The sequence below is a fragment of the Nicotiana attenuata genome, unplaced genomic scaffold, assembly GCF_001879085.1.
Source record: "Nicotiana attenuata strain UT unplaced genomic scaffold, NIATTr2, whole genome shotgun sequence".
Taxonomy (NCBI): Eukaryota; Viridiplantae; Streptophyta; class Magnoliopsida; order Solanales; family Solanaceae; genus Nicotiana; species Nicotiana attenuata.
In genome coordinates this window covers 159,063-174,244 of record NW_017670259.1, presented here as the reverse complement: position 1 = coordinate 174,244, position 15,182 = coordinate 159,063, and the positions used below count along the sequence as shown (strand labels likewise).

Genomic DNA, 15,182 nt, shown 5'->3' with positions numbered 1-15,182 from the left:
CTCTCTAACTTAACATATTGTCTTGTGCTTATTGCTTCATCTATTACTTACATTTATTGTGTTCCATTTATTGTTGTTCATTTATTGCTTATCATTGATCATAAAGAGCCATCATCATAGCTCTCATAACTGTTATCTCCCTCTCGACTGCTCCAAGTCGGCCATCCAACTCAACCCCGAGGCCTCATATACGACAGCTCGAGGCCCCGATCTCCAGTCGTTTGATTTGGTTATCATATCGTCTCTAAGAAATAAACCTTGCTTTCTAATCTTTTACTTTGCATGCATTGCTTAAACAACTAGCATAAAAATAGATCACGTATTTTTAGAACCCCATAATCAAATTTAATTGTTATTACCATTTTTACGATAACACTCTGTACGCGTACAAACTCTTCCTCATGCTTATCAAGTACGCAGAGCTTGCCGGACGAGTAATTTCCTTGGGGCACATGCTTCACATCTTTGCCCCTCATTTTCTTCGGGGTACAATGATCCACATGCGCCATCGAGGGACCAAGAGTCTGGTGGTGAAAATGGACGATAAGGCTAATCGCCGTTTCAAGGAAAGCTACTTCTATGTGCGGACAGAACACCTTTGGCGGACCCCCGACAGGATTTCCCGAGACGTGGAACTTCGCCCGTAAGTTTTCCTTTGTTTATTTTGTGATTCCTCTTAAGGCGGTTGTCGATCGTTCTCCTTTAGGCGATGTTGTTAAAGACTTGTGTTTGCCTTTGCAGCTGAGAGACTACCTCCCCCGCTAGTTGACGATATCGCGTGTGGGTGAGCGTAATTCTCCCTCATACGATGGGGATTCGTGAGTGGGCGTCCTTCCATGAGAAATATGGGCGTAAGCCTCTCACTGGTGAGTCGGCCCGCTGCAATGTTTTCTTCGTTCTTCGCCTCATGTTTTGGCCTTGCCGCTATATGATCGTCTTTCTTTATCGACGGGGAGGGTACGAAGGATGAGGGCTCCTAATCACATTCCGTCAGCCGGCACCCCTTGCCCAACCTACGCCGAGAGCCGCTGCCCGGAAGGCACCGAGAGCTGCTATCCAATCCGCACCGGCGGCCGTAAACGTTCGTGCGGAGTCAACTCTTCAGCCAGGGACTTCGGTTCCTACTGTCCGTTCAGCGGGCGAATCTTCCCGTCGGTAGTGGAGAGGCCCCGTCGAAGAGGCGATGGGTGGTGTTAGAAGTGACTCCTCAGGCTGAAACATCTGTGAGGGGCGACCCTGCCTTGGCGGTGCCCGAAACCGACGATGATGCCAACCCGGCCGCAGAGGCTACGCCCGTTATAAGCGATCAACAGGCTGGTGCTTCGAAGAGACGGAGTCACGAGGCTGCCATTGCTGTCCCTGGCGGCCCTTCGACATCCCGGCCGAGCCGTGCTTTGTCTTCGGCTGAAGAGAAGGGAAAAGGCATCATGGTTGATGATTACGAGTCTGAATTCGACATCGACCCTAATGACATTAGGATGTCGAAGAGGGCTTTACCCGAATTGTGGTGAGAGCGGGAGGTCCCTCCCGAATACTGGAGATTCGACCTCAACATTCTGCAGGACACGGTGGATTTTGTGCCTCAATTCGACCTTCTATGCTCTGCCACAAAAAGCGGAGCTCTTCAAGATGTCAGTGACGCCGGATTGTCACGCGGCGTGGCCGCGATGGGTCTGAGTGTAAGTCCCCTTATTTGTTGATGTTATTATTTTTGCTTTGTGACCTTGGTTTCTACTGACTTGTTTCTTCTCTTTGTTTTTAGTCTTATATGCTGGAGATCGAGAGTGCTCGTAGGGCCGAGACTCGGGCCTCGATTTTTCTGAAGATGCTTGAGAAGTATCGGCGGTATCGCAACAAATGCCGCGAGATGCACGAGCGGCTCAGGGCGGGTACCGGCACCCAATCTGTCGAGGAAGAGTTGGAGAAAAGGGATCAGGAACTGATGTAGTCCATCCGAAGATGCAGTGAGCTCAAGGAACTGCTCCGTGCCAAAGAGGAGGAACTCGAGGTGGGCAAGGGGGTTGCCGCAAAATGCGAGGATCTTCAAGCGAAGGTGTTCTCTCTATAAGCCTAACTTGATCAGAATGCTACCAGAGTTGAAGCTTTGAGTGCAGAATGGATGGGGAAGTTGACCGGGCTGGAGAGAAAGTGGCCAAAATGGAGAGTGCCGAGAAGGCTCGGACCTCGGCTTTGGCGAGGGCGGTGGCGTTGGAGGATACCATCCTCATCCTTTAATCTGAGCAGGAGTTTGAGAGGGCCACGACCACTCTGAGAGAGGTGCGACTCGAGGAGCGTATTGTTGAAATCGACCGAGAGGCTTCGAGCCTTGGAGACCGGGTCGTGGCACTTGAGGCCGAGAAGGAACATTTGTTGGCCCAGATCGAGTCTACCTCCTCCGCGGTCCCACGCCGCCTATACGATCTATGGGTCCACGCTGAGGCTCAGCGAGATATTTATAAGGGTTTGTAGAAGGCGGGGACTGTCCCGAGGCCACCTTTGATGATGCTCGGGCAAAGGCACGCGTGGCTCGCACCACCTGTGGATATGACCCTACTACTCCGGAAGCTGGGGAGGGCATTGAGAACGAGGACGAGCTCCCTTCTGTTGGTGATGATGATGGGGAGAACGGAGGTGGGGACGATGCGGAATGAAGCTTTTGTTACATCCTATGTACTTAGTTTTTATTTTGTTCTTTCATTGTTCATTTTATCTTTTCCCAACGGCCCTTTGTAAGTGGCGGCTGTCGCGCATGTACATTTGAATAAAACTGTTGTTTCTTCTTCCTCTGTATCTTTTGATTTTCACCGCGATGAGTCCCTGACTCTTTTGATTGTGAATTCGAACTTGTGGGTTTGGGCGAGACCGACTTCTAGTTTGCCAACTTAGGCGGAATCAACCTTACTTCGGACGAGGTCGAATTAAGACTCGCCATCCTGGGCGAAGTTAATTCCGACTTGTATACTCAAGCGGGACTGAATTCTGACCTACTAATTTAGGCGGTCAATTTTTCCATGTATATTCGTGCAAGGTTGAACTTGGAGTTGCCATCTTGGGAGGAGTCAATTTCTAACATACATTCGAACAAGGTCAAAATTATGACCCTTTGCGAGTTCGAGCGAGGACGGACCCTTCCTTTCATGTAGCGAAAGCCGGTGGCCATAGGGGTATTGTTTCGAGTAAGAGCGAAATTTTAGCCCATTGTGAATTCGAGTGAGGTCGAACTTTTCTCTTGGCGAAGGCCGATGGCTGTAGGGGTATTATTTCGAGCAAGGTCGAAATTATAAATCGTTGTGAGTTCGTGCGAGGTCGAACTTCTCTCTTGGCGAAGATCGATGGCCGTAGGGGTGTCATTTCGAGCAATGTCGAAATTATAACCCGTTGTGAGTTCGAGCGAGGTTGAACTTCTCTCTTGGCGAAGGCCGATGGCCGTAGGGGTGTTATTTCGAGCAAGGTCGAAATTATAACCTGTTGTGAATTCGAGCGAGGTCGAACTTCTCTCTTGGCGAAGGTCGATGGCCGTAGGGGTGTTATTTCGAGCAAGGTCGAAATTGTAACCCGTTGTAGATTCGAGTGAGGTCGAATTCTCTTTTGGCGAAGGCCGATGGCCGTAGGGGTATTATTTTGAGCATGGTCGAAATTGTAACTCGTTGTAGATTCGAGCAAGGCCGAATTCTCTTTTGGCGAGGGTCGATGGCCGTAGGGGTGTTATTTCGAGCAAGGTTAAAATTGTAACCCGTTGTAGATTCGAGCGAGGTCGAATTCTCTTTTGGCGAGGGGAGATGGTCGTAGGGGTGTTATTTCGAGCAAGGTCTAAATGGTAACCCGTTGTGTTATCTCCGTTGGGGAACATTACTCGTCGCCATGATGTTTACGTGTGCATCGGGGAAAATCTTGGTTCGCTTAATTTTGCTTTCATTTGGAGAGTACTGTGCGTTTTCCTGGGTGGATCCCAGTTCACTCAATTTTGCTTTTATTGGAGAATGTCGCGTGTTTTATGGGAGAGTCCCAGTTTGCTCAATTTTGCTTTTACTGGAGATTATTTTTTGATAGTTGATCTGTACTGTTCCATTTCCATTATTTGTGATATGCTGCGACTTAGGGGGTTTTGCTCGGTCATTACTTGCGAGATGGCATGCTACGGAACCATTTCCTGGGGTGTTTTAGCGGCATTTGTCCCTTGTTTGCATACCTATGCAAGTGCTCGCGTTCCTGTTTCGAACTAAAAAGAGTGAAAAACCAAAATGAAATTGTCTGTTACCTCGGCCTAGCAAGCCGGTGAAGGGAGGAGCGGCGTTGTAGGGTGACGCGCTCCGCCTATTACTTGAATAGTGGTTTCTGATATGGCAACCACATTTAGCTTCGCCGTCTCACTACGTCTAGATTCCCTGTGTGTTGGGCTTACCTCACCCATTGGGATATCGGGGCCAAGTCCCAATCCGATATGTGTAAACAATAAGGGGAACATATCATGCTCTGTTTATAAATCATCCAGCATGCGTGATATGAAATTAATGCGGGATATGCCTGGTCTTTCAAGGGGTCGTGCGGTAGGTATCATCCCTTCCTCAGGGGTGGAGGTACAGGTCGGTATACAGGGTGAATACACCACGTGGGATCATGGTTATGCCAAACACATAGTGGCCGTGGTTCTACTTAAATCGTGCACATGACCCGCTAAGCCTACCGTTATGGGCGGGGCATGGGTTTCGTATAGACATCAGTCATAATTTTATTTTGTATAGAGATCTGACCTAGATTGATACGGTTATTTCAAGAACTTACCTACCACTCTTTTTAGGTTGGCGTCGCCACCAAGATGGTGAGGTTGTAACAGTCCGGAAGTAATACTTGGCTGGTTCTAGATCTAAAGGAAACTAAAGAATTTGGCTAAAAAATCCCCACAGACGGCGCCAAATTGTTTGACCAAAAAGTATTAAACCTTTTGATTAAACTAATTAATGATAAAGTAGAGGATAAATCTTAGCCAAAATATAATCAACTTTAGATCTAGACATAATGGGCATTAAAATCAAAGAGATCGAGTTCATATAACATATCTTAGAATGAGTAAAAGATATAAAATGTAAATAATAAGCTTACAACTTCAATATATTGTTCCATGTGTAGGGTCAAAATCAGATCAGAGAAATTCGACATGCGGAGACAATTGGCCGAGGTCGAGCAGTGATCTATAAGGCCGAGGTCGAGCAGTGATCTATAAGGCCGAGGTTGAGCAGTGCAGATAGATGTAACAACTAGTTTGCTTTGGAATCCTCAAAGGGAATATTCTACTGGATATTGTCTCAAACTGTACTTTTTTAGGGTTTTCTAAGGATATCCCTTATAAATAGGGAGGGAGGACTACTGAAAAAAGGGGCTCTCTCTCTCTCTCCCCCTCTCTAGAAAATATATAAACACACCTCTCTAAAGAGATTAGAGGATCTGTGATCCCATACCCTCCACTGGACCCGAAAGAGGTCTTAAGATCCTTGTATCTGTTTATCATTCTTCTTTATCAAATGAAAGAGGATCCACCTCACTCAAGATTGGGTGAATCTTTTCTTTTATTTACATTTTATTGCCATTTAATGTTACTTAATGCATCCTTTTTCATACTATTACTCAACTATATTTTTCTATTAATGTTGTTCATCTCAGATCTAGAATTAATTATCCTTAACTAGAATTTACCCTCTATCTTCTTATTTAATTCGTTTGACAAAAAGGTCCCATACTTTTTGGTCAAACACCATGTTTGTAAAAACAAAGAAGACAAGGGATGAATCCTGTTGATGACTATGAGATCTAGCTTTATTGACTCAACAATGGAGATTCCAAAGGTTTTTCACCTGGAATATAGATCTCCTCCTTCTTCCCTTGGAGATCTTTTCCGTGTTTTCTGTTTCTTCCCCCTCCCTTTTTCTCTGCTTTACCTTCCTTATATATATTGTCAATTTTCCCTTTTACCTAACGGTTCTTGACTAGCGTGCACTCTCACGACTGTGTTCTTCCTCACTCGCCCCAATATTACGTTCTGTTGTATAAGCCTTCTGATGGCCTGATCTCGGCAGTAGCCGAGATACTCATCGCCATTACGCCTCGTGGGCACGACCATGACTTGATCGACCTCTTACCGTTCCTTTTAATGATAACCATCTGATGGTCAGATTTTGACCCATACAATTTCGAAGCCTGTACTTCAATCAACAACACGAAGAGCAGAAGGGGAAATCTTATATTCGTGAGCTCTGTATCACATCGACTGAGACAACGGTCAATGGGTGATCAAGAAAGTCTATGGCTAGGTTGATGACTTCCATTGTAATTCGAAGGGGGTACTTGCCTAAAGTCGGCCTAAATGGTTGACTTATATCATAACTTGTGGCAGAGGGGCTTGCTTTCACACGATCTCCACCCAAATCTTAAACAAAGTTTTCGCTCTTTGGACTGGATCTTCTTTTAATAGCCAAGAAACAAGAAGTAATTTTCTATTATAACTGCCAAATTAAGTACTAGTAGCATGTTTGGTCTGTTCTTCTTTTTTACCAAAAATACTTTTTTGTGGTCAAAAGTATTTTTTCCTTCTTAAAGTAAGATAAAAATAAATGTTTTTGTATAGAAGTAGAAATAGTTTTTGAGAAGCAAAAAAAAGTAGTTTTTTCTCAAAAATACTTTTGAGAAAAATACATTTACAGACACTTTTTAAAAGGTTTGTCAAACACTAATTGCTGCTCAAAAGTACTTTTCGAATTAATTTGCCAAATACAAGTTGCTTCTCATAAAAAATACTTTTTTGAAAATAACTTTTGAGAAAAATACTTTTTAAAATAAGCTAATTATAAAAGCACGACCAAATTGGCTAGTACTCCCTCCATCTCAAATTATCTATTGTGTTTCTCTTTTACAACTCCCTTTAGAAAAATATTAATGTCTTGAGATATAATCTTTCATCATTGAATATTTACTCTATTTATGTGTTATCTCCATCTTCAAGACCAATTATTATTAAGAATAAAATGGGAATAGTTAATTTTGTCTTAAACTTCTAAAATGACAAATAATTTGAGACAATTATTTTTGAAAATCACGACATAAAATTTGAGATGGAGGAAGCAGTCTGTTGGGATGTGAAATAATCCTCAATTTAGTACTACTATAAGAATGGTCTTCAACTTATAGGAATGTGAAGCAATCCTTAATTTACTATTCTCTTCGGTCCACTTTAATTAATTTTGTTGTTATTTTCATATATATTAAGAAATATATTTTAAATATTAATTAATAATGGAATTAACCATATTAACCTTTATTATCTCTTTAATTTGTTCATTAGAAATATAACAGGTACTCCAAGATTCTTTATTACAATGGCAAAAAAATCAAATATTGTGGACCATAAAAAAGGCCAAAAAATCAATTAAAATGGACATGAGGGAGTAATAATCAAAATTTCCTGGTTAAAGTTCTCAAGCCAACACGCATTTACCAACTCAATCAACAATTACAGCTGAACTAATTGCCCATATAATGCAAGTTTCTTTGAACTTTATTTACGAATTTATAAATTCATAAATATAACGATAGAGATGATTGATGAACTTAATAAAAATGTTACGAATAATAAAGGAAAAATTCATTTTTCTCAGAAAAGACATATTAGCTACTTCCTCCGGTCCAAAATAAGTGATTTTTTGGCCTTTTTCTTGTGGTCCAAAATAAGTGATTTTTCCAGATTTCAAGAATGAATTAATTATTTTTTCCCTACATTGTCCTTGGAGTAAATAGTGTTGGAATATGTGTTAGGAGTGTTTATGTGAGATAGTAAAGGTTAATATGGTCAATTCCAATACTAATTAATGTTAAAAGGTGAATTTCTTAATCTATGTAAAAACATCCAAAAAATCACTTATTTTAGACCGGAGGGAGTACTTTCTTAAAGTAATGAACCATTGGAAGAAGAATACAACATAACCTCAATCCACAAAAGACAACATGACTAATCAATCCCATCATGTGTGGTAGGTTCACTTAGTATCCAGTGATTTTCAATTCCTATCTATTATTGAAATTTAAGAATTAAAATCTTGCCGAATTTAAGACAGTGCATATTTATTTTCTCCTCTTTTGTCATTTTCTTGGCTTATTATTACTAATAAATATCTCCAGTAATCTTATCCAAATTCTGTTGCATATGGCACGACCCAATGCAAACGAACGACTACATTAATAACTGAATTCTTAGTACTCTATCATTCTAGAAAACAAATTCCAATGCCGGATAAATAAAAAGAAAAGATGAGAACATTAATTATAGGGGTGTGCATTCGAATTGGTTTATCGATAAATCGAATCGACTATTTGTTATCGAAATCGAAATCGAAAAAATCGAAATCTTATTGAAACGATAACGATAAGCATATGTACAAATCGATAATCGATAAGTAATTATCGATAAGGGTCAAAATCGAATCGATAAATCGAATGCACACCCCTAGACTGTAGACACTTGTAAAATGAGTAATTACTTATTTGTGTAGATTAATATAACATACAGAATGTATATATATTCCGCTACTATTTTGAAAGCGGCTATACAATATTATTTTCCCTAATCTATACCCTTTCCGTTACCCTAAGTCCCTTACCCTATTATTTCCTCTACCACATTTAAGGAATGATCATATTTAAAGATCAAGGGAATGAAGTTCAAATTAATGGAAAACAGAATTAGCCGTGATAATGTGTTTTGTTTTGTTTTGTTTTTTTTATACCGTTGGAGTGTTGGTGGCATACATTTGATCCCTTACTTTAGTTTTGTTGCATGTGCTTGTTGACACAATTTTCATATTATAAATGGTGTTCGTCTTATTTCTGCTTCTTTTTGTCCATATTAGTTAGGCGCGTTTATAGCGATATACTTTCCGTGGAATCCCGCAAATTTTCTTATTGGTGTAATCGATAACCGAATCGATAAGCCCCCAAAATCGATAAATCGAAATTGAAAAAATCGAAACCTTATTGAAACGATAACGATAAACATATGTACAAATCAATGTTTTAAAAGGCGGGGGCGTGAGGCGAGGCGTAAGCCCTGAGACATGGGGCGTAAGTCCCACGGATCTTAAATTTTACTAATTTCAAGAATTTTAAGATAGTATAAAATAAAAAATAATTATAAAAATTACATCAAAATCACAAAATTATAACAAATAATCTATTTAAAACNTGTTAGCGTTATGCAACGCGGTATTACCTTATCTTCGAGCCTCATTTGCATGAGGACCCTCGGGTGGATAATACACGCATCGCTTCCATCGTCTACCATGATTCTTTTTACGTCAGTATCAGCAATGCGTAAAGTTATAACTAAAGCATCGTAATGAGGGAAAGACAAACCGTCAACATCAGACTTATCGAAGGTGATGCTATCTTCGAAGTCGTCATACCGTTCGTGAGCGGTCTTGCGCTTCAACTTGTGTGTGGTGGTGAACTTTACATTGTTGATTGCCGAGTCGTCGCCGCCACCGACGATCATTTGTATGGTGCGTGCTGGAGAGGGTGGTTTCGGTGGTCCTTGGGACTGATCGCGTCCCCTGGCAAAATTAGCTCTCCCTTTATCGCTGAGCAGCTCCTTCAAGTATCCCTGGTTCAGCATTCTGACAACTTCCTGTCGTAGACCTATGCAATCTTCGGTCTTGTGTCCCCTTTCCTGATGGAACTCGCATAGGACGTTCGACCTCCTCGCGCTAGGATCTGATTTCATTTTCTGCGGCCATTGTACCTTCGTTCCCAGCTTCTCCAGTGCGTACACTATTTTTGACGGTGAGACACAGAAGTTATGAGCGGATAATAATGGAGGCATACCTCTTTCATTCCGAAGTGGGGCGGCGTGTCGTTGCAAGGCATCTGGATGTCTCGGAGGAGGCGGATTAGGGGCTCTGACGTAGGGTTGATGCCTTTTTCTGTTGAATCGTGGAGTGGGTCCCGTCGCCCATCATTACGTCGATCCCTCTTGACTTCTGATTGCACTGACGTCAATCGTTGGGTTGGACCGTTAAGGTCGTCTTCGTCTGCTCTCACTTCTGCGCAGTAGGCATTGTGGATTTCTTCCCACGTAGTGGGGGGATACTTCATAAGTCAATTGAGCAGCTTCTTGGTCGCTTTCGACCTGTCTCTGTTTAACCCGTTTTGGAAAGCAGCGACCGCCATTCCTTCTGATACGTTTGGCAAGCCCATTCTTACCCTGTTGAATCGTGCCAGGAAATCTCTGAGTCCTTCACCTGTTGTTTGCCTGATCGCAAAGATATCGTTGACCCTTACTTCAACCTTCTTTGCTACTGCATGGGCGGTGGCGAACTTATCCGCCATCTCTTCGAACGTCGATGTCGATATGGCTGGTAGTTGAGAGTACGACGTTAGCGCCCCTCCTGTCAAAGTTTCACCGAACTTTTTCAACAGCACTGACGACACCTGTTCTTTCGATAAGTCATTGCCCTTTACAGCGGTTACATAATGGATCAGATGATCTTCTGGGTCCGTGGTCCCCTCATATATTCTCAAGTATGGGGGCATCTTGAAGGTTTTGGGATCGGGTGAGGAGCAGCTTCCTCACTATACGGTTGCTCGACGAACCTTCCCACGTCACGTTTCGGCAGTAGCTTAGGGGCACCGGGTATTTTGTCTACCCTTTCCTGGTGCTCCTTCATTTGGTCACGGAGCGCTTTATTCTCGTTCTCCATTTCTTCCATTTTCTTAAGAATGATTGTGAGTGCATTATCGCTGGCGTTGATATCGGTGTGAGCGCTGTTTGTCCGTATAGTACTTGGTTCACCGGCGGCAGCCGTGATTTCTGCCGTTGATGAGTTTTTAAAATTTCCCTGAGATGGTTTCTCGAGCATGCCATTTAGAGTGTTTGTCAACCATTCCTCTAGTAGCTTTTTGACTACTGGGGGCGTTTCCTTTGCTGCAGACGTTGAAGCCCCTCGTTCATGCAAGATCGTTAGATCTTCGAGTGAAGAGGGTGATATCTCCTCCTCCGGAACACTGCTTGGTGTTACGTTCGCAACATTTTCTCTACCGGCCTCGTTGAGGGGGCCTATGAGGTTGGTTGTGACAGCTGCTATCATCTTCAGCCTTGATTCTTTATCTGCCATTTGTCAGTTCTACGGAGTTTGGAGGATAGTGATTGTTGTTCTTGATATCCTAGATGTGAACTATGATTTCGACTACCGAAATCCCCATAGACGGCGCCAAATTGTTTGACTCAAAAGTTGTTTAACACTTTTTAAGCAAATCAATCGAAATAGATGAAGGGACAAATCGTAGTTGAAGATAGTAAACTCTAAGATGATCTTGGATAAAGGATTAGTTAGCAATAATACAAATCAATGAAACAAGACCGGATGATAATATCCGAAAGGTAAGGGAGAGACAATAAAGAGAGATAATAGAGAGAGATAATAGAGAGAGACTGTATTTTCTTTTCCTGAAAATCCCCCTTTTACAAAGCCTGGATCTCTCTTTATATAATAGAGGATCCTTGCTTGAATATTAAAAGACCGAAAATAAAGTACATGCTATGGAATGGCCGACATGATTACGAAGTCGTCCCTCTTGCCATTCGTAGGTCGCCCCTCTAGCCAGACTTACGTACGTTCGGTCGTGTTGACTCAAGGACGTGATCGGTCAAATTCGACCCCATACAAAAATTACACTGTGTAGCTCGATAATCTTTTTTTATGCATATATCCTACATATTGACATTCCTTGGCTTCTTTGTAGGTTTACTTATTCATATTTTGACTTCATAGGTTTACTTATTTATATTTTGACAACTTAATAAAAATTCTGGCTTCGCCTCTAATTTGCTTTGCTCAATATATGAATTAGCGTATGGTAATATACCATGGTTCTTGAGGCTTTTCTGGGGCAATATTTCTTGGCAGTAGACTAAAAGTAAACGTACTACAATGAGTAATTAGAGATCCAACAAAAAAAGTAATAGGGCCCCATAAATGTGGTTATAATTAAGGTACCAATAAAGATAAACATGCCAACATCCAATCTGTTTGAATCTAACTGGCAATCTCACTTTGGTTGCCTTACGACATAGGGAAGAAACTCTGTATACTCACCTAACCTAATACATGTGTCTACAACATTTTATCATCCTTTTGATTCCTCTGTATGCCTGTCCAAATATCATCTTCTTTCTTTTTCTTTTTGACGATAGCATTATCCGGTTCAGCTTGTGTGCATCTCAACTATCTGCTAGTATTTTTTACTAGCATAAGTATGAGATAATTCTATTCACTCAGGCTTGGGCAGATGAGAAGAAATTATCAAAGTATTTTTGCCGTGAGACCTCATAGTTCTCTATCCACTTCATTGACCACTAGGTCACACCCCTTAGTGCTGGTGGTCTAAAATATCAATCATTTTTTTTTTCTTGAAAATCTTTGTAGGCTAATTGAACAAAGATAATATACTAGTTTGCAAAGAAAATAATGAACAACAAGATCATTGTCAAGAGATTCTAAACTCTCTATTCTTGCGAGCATGAATTAGTTAACTTGTATAGATTTATAGAGAGAATTAAAGATTGAAACAGTGAAAAGTACAAACAACAGTCCTCCAAATCTACAAGTACAATGTAAGATTTAGTCATAGTTTGTTTCCCCTTTTACATCTGCAAATCCACTTTGAAAAACTCAAAAATAAAAGTCAAATCTCTATCTGCACATCCACATTGAAAACCCAAGAAAAAGAAAGGTTAAATCTTCATAAGAAACAATCTGTTTATATTTCTTATCACTCATACCCACAAAGTAACAATATACAATGTCAAATCTGAATTTCCTCAAGTGATTGCCATTTTATCAAAGCTCAAAAGATATTTCCTTTCATGAGCGATGAAGTTTAAAGTGAGAGAAATTCACATGAATGTTAAAGAAGAAATTAAACCCCAAAATTGGGTTCCAGTAAAAAAACAGAAAATGAAAAGAAAGAAGAAGTGAATATTAAACCTTTAATTTATGTGGTCTTAGAGGCATAAATCAACAACGAGAATTCAACTTTATCTTGATCTTTGTGCAGCAATTTGTCTTTATCATCCAACCACAATCTGCTATCCAATCCACTTCTTGTCCTAAACATAAAAAGTGCACAACCAGATGTTGGATTAAAGAACCAATCATGAACATCCCACATTAGATCAACCAACAATCCATCCACAAAAATACTCTGATTTCCCCTGAAATTCCATTGCAGCCTTTTAACTCTAATCACCATGTTCTTATCAATATATACTGATAGTACTGGATGCTTTAGACCTTCATTTTCGCCGCTACAACGAATTAATATGTCATGACTTGAGCCATTGTCACAAAATTGAGCCTTTGTTGAATAAAGGGTATTGCCTGAAAAATGTTCTTTTCTTGAAACCAATGAGAATTTGGCCATTGGAATTCCATTTTTTAACTTTCTTAGTGAAGCTTCTTCAGCCATGTCACCAAGAATAAGACCAAGTTGTGAATCAACTTTGACTAGTAAATAATAACCATCAATTGGTTCAGGACCTGATAAATACCTAGCTGCACATAAATCCCAGAAAATTTCAACCTTTAAATGATCCAAATCCAGTGATTTACTTCCCTTTTTCTTCCTAAAAAGACGTGAATTCGTGTTGAGTTTGAAGACATTTGAAGGATCATCACCAAAATGTACACTTAGCCCTTGTGTTATATTTGTTTTGGACCATGAAACAGTGATGAAGACCTGTTTTTTATTGGAGAGAGTGAGTTTATACAAACAAGTGACAGTGTTTTGAATGGAAGGAATCAAAGAAGGAGGGATACAAGCAGAGTTTGAGTAACTAGAACAAGAAGTATCAGAAACTTGTACAGCATATTCATTGAAACAAGAAGCAAAGTGATCTCTCATTTCTTGAAAAAATGAAAAGGGATCTCAAGAAATGAGGAGTTGCGTGTGCTAAAAAGCTTTTTTTGTAGGAAGAAATAAAGGGAGATTTCTTTTGGAATTATTATAATAATTGGGAAATTTCAGAGGAAGATGGAACTATAAATCCAGTTTCCTGACAGCCCATGTATTAAATATGATTCTCTCTCACCTTAAAATTTGCAACTTAGGAGAAGGGAAAGAATACAAGCAACTCTAAGACAAAACCTTTTCAAGTCCTATTTCTTTATTCTCTCTTGCCACTTCATCTGAGATACTACTAGTACTAAAAAAAATACTAACATAAAACATTACTATATAATTTAAGGACAATAAATAATAAACTACTCCGTTAAGATGGATCAAAGAGTAAAAGTGGAAATGTAGTAGAAGTTGCATATTAGTAGTCTATTCAATTTTCTTTATTCAGTTTCTTGTAATTTTAGGTTTCGTGATTGACTAATACATAAAAAGCAATAAATTTTCAGTTTCGTGAACATTAACTTTGTGCAGTATAATAAGGTTGTAGGCTTCACCCTTTTTGAACTTTGACTTATGGGCGTCGAGACATGAAAAAAGTTGGATATAAAAATTAAAAAAAAAAAGAATAAAAGTTTATAAGAGTATTTGGAGCGTTGGATAGAGAACAAGTGTAAATTTCTTGTACACGACAAAGTCTCATTGCATGATTAGAGCTAGTATAGAAAGTTTCAACTGTAAGAGTGAAGTAAACTGAAGGAATTCAAAGATCAAGCAAAGCAATGCAGATGAATTGGAGTTTAACTAAGGGTAATTTTTAATTTTTATTTGAATTTAGCTTTTATTGGAAATAAGAGTCCAACTAAAGGAGTGCTCTAAAACATTATTTCTAACAGTGTGTGCTCAAAATATACTAGACATAGAACTCTCGGTATATTTTGTTCTCTACCGCATCACAAATTAGGGTTTAAGTTGTGACATAGCAGATTCGTCATAATCACATAAAATGAACACAAATTAAAAAATAAGGCAAGTAAGGTATTAAAATACTCTTAAAAATTCTTAAGAATTCTTTTCATTTTATTTCTTTATATGGAATTTTTTTACTCCATATTTAATTGGGAAAGGGGTTTATAATCAGTTAATGGATGGGTGTGAGAGATTATGATGGTGAGAGCTGGCCCCTAAAATTAAAATAGTCTGCTGACCCACCAGCTCCTAACCCCAAAAACAGATATGATTAAAAG

The 15,182-nt window shown here is 40.1% G+C and overlaps 1 protein-coding gene across 1 annotated transcript; it reads right to left on the bottom strand.

Annotated features, from left to right (window-relative positions):
* Positions 1-12,640: 12,640 nt before the first annotated feature.
* Positions 12,641-14,155, bottom strand: LOC109236826. Its single transcript, XM_019403053.1, has one exon. It carries the CDS (start codon positions 13,939-13,941, stop codon positions 13,033-13,035), a length of 909 nt encoding a protein of 302 aa, XP_019258598.1. The 5' UTR covers positions 13,942-14,155; the 3' UTR covers positions 12,641-13,032.
* Positions 14,156-15,182: the final 1,027 nt, after the last annotated feature.

Excerpts from the sequence above, each read along its gene's own strand:
- LOC109236826 (XM_019403053.1), bottom strand. The coding sequence starts at position 13,941 with ATGAGAGATCACTTTGCTTCTTGTTTCAATGAATATGCTGTACAAGTT.